We start from the raw sequence: 6,470 nt of genomic DNA, 5'->3' as shown, positions 1-6,470 counted from the left end.
TGGCTCCATAGACAACGTCTTAACGGACATTCCAAAAAAATTTGGACAAAAAAGACGTCGAAATTTCGGATCACTAAAGATCCATGGACTATAGCACATGAAAATAGTAAAATGAAGAATTTTACTTGCTTAGGACTTGTTTAGCCTTCAAAATGGGTCATTTGAACCCTCAGGGTCAACTGTCCCCATTGCTAACGTCTTAACGGAAGTCCACAAAAAATTTGGGGAAATAAAAGGTCAAAATTTTAGATCACCAAAAAAGATCATGGACTATAAGGGGTATACTTGCTTCGGGGCTCGTTTGACCTTCTAAATGGTCCGTTTTGACCGTCAGAGCCAACCGACTCCAGAGATAACACCTTAACGACATCCATGAAAATTTTGGATAAAAATTCATAATTTGAAATCACCGAAAATCAATGACTATATACACAAAAGTCGATAAAATGGGATATTTAGCTTCACGAATGTTATTAATACGTTCGAGAATTATTTAGCTTAATAATCTCCAAATAAAATGTAGAATTATTAACTATTTCCTATTTGTGCATTTCCTATCATCTTCAAAAACCTTCACAAAACCTTATCAGAGTAATCACCGGCGATGGCGGCGATGGCGGCCGCCGTAGCAGCGGCGACCTCCGCTTTCACTTCCCTCCACCTCACTCGCGCAACTCCCTACACGCGTCGCCACATTCGTACCTTCATCACTTCGTCACTCTCATCTTCCTCAACTAAATTCAACATCACTTTTGCTCCACCAAAACCCAAACCCAAAACCAAACCAGAACCAGCAATTCCCATAATAAACCCCAACTCCGACTCCAACTCCGATTCGGTGCCGAACTTAGATGCTGAAGTTGGTGACCAGCTCTATATACCTTGGATTGTTCGTGATGAAAAGGGTAATCTCACTCTTCAATCTACACCTCCTGCACGTCTACTCCATGAGATGGCTAATGCAAGCACTGGTAAGAAAAAGAAGAAGGGAAAAGAGGTTGCTTCCAAAGCTGCCACGGTGGTTCCTACACCTGAGCCTAAGCATTCAAAGGCAGCTCGCCGGTTCTACAATGAGAACTTTAGAGACCCTCCTCAACGCCTCAGTAAAGTCCTTGCTGCTGCTGGAGGTAACTTTAGCATCTCTAACAATACGATTTATGTATTACAATGTTTGGATAGATTGTATCGTATTTGGAGGACAGACTTATCGAAAAGTAACGATCACTCGGACGTTATATTCAAACTAACAACATAATACAATATATCAGGTAACAACCATTCAAAGTCCAAACAAGCTAAAATGGTACCCTTTTCACCATTATGTTAAATCAGAGACAATGACAGCAATTATGCCTCAATCTGGAATTTTTAGGTTGGCTATACGAATCCTATATATGCATTCTGCAAGAGGGAACATACTATAGATGTTGATAACCACGGCATGAATGGGTCTTTATACCAAACTAGTTGGGGTGATATATTTTTGGTACCATTTCAGCTCAATAATCATTAAATGAGGCTAGACTAAAAGAATTGAGAGAAGTGACTAAAAATCTGTGCCTTGCTAATTCCCGATGCCACAGATTGCGTTATGCAATATTTTTGAAGAGAATTGAAGTGGCATAATCAATATCTTAACTTGTAGAGAGATAGTTGCTGCTGCCATAGGTTGTGAGTTGTGTTGAGGGGCTGGCCCATTATTCACCAAGTTTCAAACTGTGACCGCCCTTGGTGATTTTTGGTTATCAAAAAGAAGAAAAAGTTGTTGTGGCAATAATATTTAGAACTCATTTGGATGTTACTGGTGCTAGGATATAGAAAGTATATTTTTTAATTTACAGGGCTTGCTCTGTAGTATATGTATGTGCTACTAATGAGATGTTATAATTATGAGAGAGCATATTAAGAACAAGGCAATGCTAGTAGATTATCTAAAAATGAGGATTTGTTTTATAGTGGCATCCAGACGGAGCAGTGAAGAGCTGATTTTTCAAGGGCGGGTCACTGTGAATGGTTCTGTTTGCAAAACTCCACAGGTCAAGTTCAGAAATGCTCCCATATTGCAAAAGTGTTGGGTTTTGAAGCCGGTGCATTTTTATTTTTGGTTTGAATAGATAGTTGACATCTATTCTGCTTGTTGGCAGACTAAAGTTGATCCAGCTAGGGATGTAATTTATGTCAACGGAAATCGCCTTCCTAAGAAATTGCCTACAAAGGTCTATCTTGCACTAAACAAGCCAAAAGGGTGTGTCTATCCTTCTCTCTTTATCAATGACAGTGGAGGAGTTTTTGACTTTTGTTTGTTATATCTGTTAGTTGAGTTGATTCAGATTTAACAAAATTACAGGTACATATGCTCATCTGGGGAGAAAGAAACTAAGTCAGTCATGTCCCTTTTTGATGACTTTATAAAGAGTTGGGTACGTTGTCTTCTGCTTGTATGGGTCTTCTTAAAATGTTTTGTCTTTGGGAAAACTGTCTTGCGAGTAATGAGCTGTTTTGTAGAGCTAATTAGTGGGAATTGTGTTACTTGCACAGATAATTCTAAAAGTTGCGGACTTGTGTCCACAAAGAGAATCTCTTGATTTTGAATAGCATTGCATGTACTATACTCTTGACTTTTTATATTTTCCGTGCCTTGTTGTTTAAAGGATAAAAGGCATCCTGGACAACCGAAACCTCGGCTCTTTACAGTTGGCAGACTTGATGTTGCCACGACTGGCTTGATTATTGTGACCAATGATGGTACAGATGACATTTTCTTTTATAATACCAAAGCACATGTTGTTTGTGACCTCACAGAGATCTTATAAGAAAAGATAACCTCCATAAGGTTCATTTAAAAAGCTACCTACATAGTAATCTGGTTTATGTTTCTCTTTCAGGGGAGTTCACGCACCAGATTTCACATCCTTCATCTAATTTGTCAAAGGAGTATGTTCTTATGATTATTTCCCTCTTTAAGTCTATATGCTTTGCTTTGCTTTTTGGGGTGACATACACTGTTGTCTGTACAATTTGATGATATTTTTTTTGACATTTACTGAACTTGTTATCTGCAATTAGTTGTTCTTTTTTTCTTCAAAGCATGTGTATAGTTAAAATTTAATCATTCAACCAGTCTTTCTACTATGATCGTCACTCACCAGATGATATTGTTCTAGATACATTGCAACTATCGACGGTGAAGTTCATAAGCGACACTTGATAGCCATTAGTGAGGGAACAATTATTGACGGTGTCCATTGCACCCCAGATAATGTTGAACTACTACCAGGGCAGCCTGACTTATCAAGACCTCGTCTGCGCATTGTGGTATTGTTTACTGTTCAGTCACTTATCTTTGTTTGTCTATTAGAAGAGAGACCTAGTTCCATGTTGTTCTCTTAAAATCGTGAATAATATAGGGTATTCTATTGAAAAATTTCTGTTTTTTTCTTGCTACACATTTATTTGAGTAGGATTCTATAGCAAATGAGCAGAAGCTAAGTTTTATTATGCTTATTTTAGTGGCGATACTGGTCCAAAAAAATTTGACAATCATATTCTTTCTACCCAGTACTTTTTGTCGTTGTGCTGTATAATTGGAATATAACTTAGTTTTCCTTGAATAATATGCATGTAAATGCACTTGTAACTAGTTCAGTTCTTGTCTTGTGCATGTATGTTTAGGGTTTGAGCAGAAGTTGGGTCATACCTGTCTAGGATAGGCTAAAGTATCAGACCACGTAATTTACGAAGGATAGATAAAAGTGCACATTCCATTTCTTCTTGCTGATTTTGGCCGCTTTTAAGTGGGTTCTACTGAGCTGTTAGAGTTACTGTATTCGCTTTGTTATAAACAATGTCCTACAATAAAGTATGTTCTACAAGATAGACCAGTCTAGCCTGAACTGATGCAAGTATACTTGTCCATTAGACCTTGTATATCCTAGTTCCTCCAATCTGCTGTTTACTATTAGTAAAATAGAAAGGACATCCCGACACTCAAAGCATCCTGCATATACGCACGGTTCGAGGAAGAGCTGCAACTTAAGGGGTGTGATGTAGAAAACCTACCCTGATGGAAGTGTTCCCATTCTCTGTTTAATAATGCTGTTGATTTTCTATCCACATGAGAAATTGCTTGAGTGGACCTAAATTTCTTCTTTTCGTAATAATATAGGTTCATGAAGGACGGAATCATGAAGTTCGTGAACTTGTGAAAAATGCTGGACTTCAGGTAGTTTGGTTCTAAAGAATTTATTCTGGCCAGCATACACGTTTTTACATAATGCCATAATGTATCAAATCTTAGTGAGAGCTAAAGAAATTGATGTGTTTGTGCAAAGATAACTCTATATCTGAAAAATCGAGTTCATATTATTATATACTGTGGTGTAGCTATTAGACATGTTCAACTTTTGGTTGTTGGAAGCTTACATGCTCACTTGTTTTAGCTTCACTTCCAAAAATATCCCTGGATGTATTATTAATGGGTCAACTTCATTCTTCATTCTGTTCAGCATTATTTCTTTCAGTGTTGCGCCAGATTAATTGTTGCTACTTGCTTGCTATGCTCAGTTTTGTTCTTAATTTTCTGATGTTACTTGTGTTGACCTCAACTCTGCTTCTTTTATGTATTTCAGTTGCGTGCACTGAAGCGTATACGTATAGGTGGTTTCAGGCTCCCCGCAGATCTTGCGTAAGTTTGCAGTAGTTCTTTCTGAACTTTTTTTTGGTGAAGCAGTAATATGATAAAGAAGGTCATGTTGTAATGTATATTACAACTTCAATCTGTATAAAAGCTGATTTGTTCAGTCTAGTTTGACAATACATATTTAAAGCTCTCTAATTGTGAAGTATGCCACACCTTTAACACAGAGTGGGTGCCCTCCTGTAGGTCTTCCCGAAGGCTAGGAAGAACTTGTGTCTTGAGTTATTTAGTTAGTCAGTATTCATCATTAGTAAGTGTGGGAAGTCTGTGCAGTCTAGACTGGCCAAATATTGTGTTTGGACTCATCTTGAGCGGAGCTTGCTGCTGCTATTTGAAGCCAAAATTACCATTTGCTCTCTGTTTTTGCTTTGAGCTGAGGTTATCTCTATATCTTCTGCACATACTCATGCAGGCAGTGTCTCAGATGCTTGCTGTCAAAGCAGCAAGCTAACGAAGCAAGGAAGACAGAGGAGTGGTTGGGTGTACCCTCTAGAAGCTGATATTGTCTGTGTTCTCTGCCGCATAGAATGCTTTTGCTTTCATTTGCTGTCCATCCATAAGGCCTCAAATATTTAAATATTAGCTCTCCTGTCTCCTATATTCTATTTAGGCTAAAAACTTACCAAGTTCTACATACATAAGCCTAGTGGTTGGGAATTTGTACTATTCTCAATTGTCCTCTGGGTGGCATTTCTTAGTGTTCCTTACTTGCTATAGTATGGCAATGTTATATTCTCAAAATTATGCAGGCTTGGCAAGCATGTTGAGTTAAATCAAGCTAATCTGAAGGCATTGGGTTGGAAGAGTTAAAGTTGGATGAGATCAGAACCAAGAACAGCATGCATGCATCGAATCGACATAAGAACCGGGGATTATGAAGAAAAATTAGACAGTGACTGGTTAGTAGCACTCACTTATGCATGTTCTGTTCCAAATCTTGCAGATCTGCTAAGGTATAAGGTTTTAGTCCGTGCAAAACGAGTGCACCTCATATGTCTGACTGTCAACAGTAAATATTCCCAAAATTGGGTGCTTTAATTACCTCCATTGATTACATCTCTCTGCCTATATGCCAATTAACAAGCAACAGGATCTGTAAGATTGTACATAGCACAGTTATGTTATTGATGAATGAAATGTCCAATTATTTCCTACGACTCTTAATCCTGTCGGAGATTTATTTGCCAATTATATAAGAATTGTTGAGCCAAATGGAACATATGAACACTGGAAACTCATCTTCTTCTTTTTGTTATGTTGTGTGTGTGTGGCCAAGTTGAATTTGTTTGGATATGAGACTATGTTGTTTTTAGTGAAAGAGTTTACATGATTGAAAGAAATGAAACAGGTTATGTTTCTTGCCAGCAATGTATGTTTCTTGTCTTGTAGTTCAATCTTTGATTTGGTTTACTTGTACACTGATATTTTTGTTCATTTTCACCCGACGCTACACGTGGGGCCCAACTAATCTGAATTCATGTCGGAAAATATACCTTGAAGGGTAAAATGCTTATTCGAACTTGAGATGATATTGTGTATCCTTGGTGATTGTACACTGTGAGATTGGTCATGGTTCAGGAATATATATATATATATATATATATATATATATATATATATATATATATATATATATACAATAGGTGTTTGAACCTCGTTGGCGTTGAATACCCTCAGTGAAAATTATGATTCCGTCATTAGTCTAGTAAAAGATACTGTTGACTTGAACATGGAAGAAGGAATGTCCAAACTAAGAAACCACATGGACCTGATG

General features: G+C 37.6%; 1 protein-coding gene across 1 annotated transcript; it reads left to right on the top strand.

The window, feature by feature from the left end:
- Nucleotides 1–420: 420 nt before the first annotated feature.
- On the top strand, nucleotides 421–5,850 carry LOC101243758 (putative ribosomal large subunit pseudouridine synthase SVR1, chloroplastic). Its single transcript, XM_004250006.5, has 10 exons — nucleotides 421–1,127; nucleotides 1,957–2,036; nucleotides 2,145–2,245; nucleotides 2,348–2,420; nucleotides 2,652–2,745; nucleotides 2,886–2,934; nucleotides 3,165–3,315; nucleotides 4,166–4,222; nucleotides 4,629–4,684; nucleotides 5,446–5,850. Exons 1-10 carry the CDS (start codon nucleotides 605–607, stop codon nucleotides 5,504–5,506), a joined length of 1,245 nt encoding a protein of 414 aa, XP_004250054.1. The 5' UTR covers nucleotides 421–604; the 3' UTR covers nucleotides 5,507–5,850.
- Nucleotides 5,851–6,470: the final 620 nt, after the last annotated feature.

Source organism: Solanum lycopersicum, chromosome 11, assembly GCF_036512215.1.
Source record: "Solanum lycopersicum chromosome 11, SLM_r2.1".
NCBI lineage: Eukaryota > Viridiplantae > Streptophyta > Magnoliopsida > Solanales > Solanaceae > Solanum > Solanum lycopersicum.
This window is presented reverse-complemented; position numbering and strand designations above follow the sequence as displayed.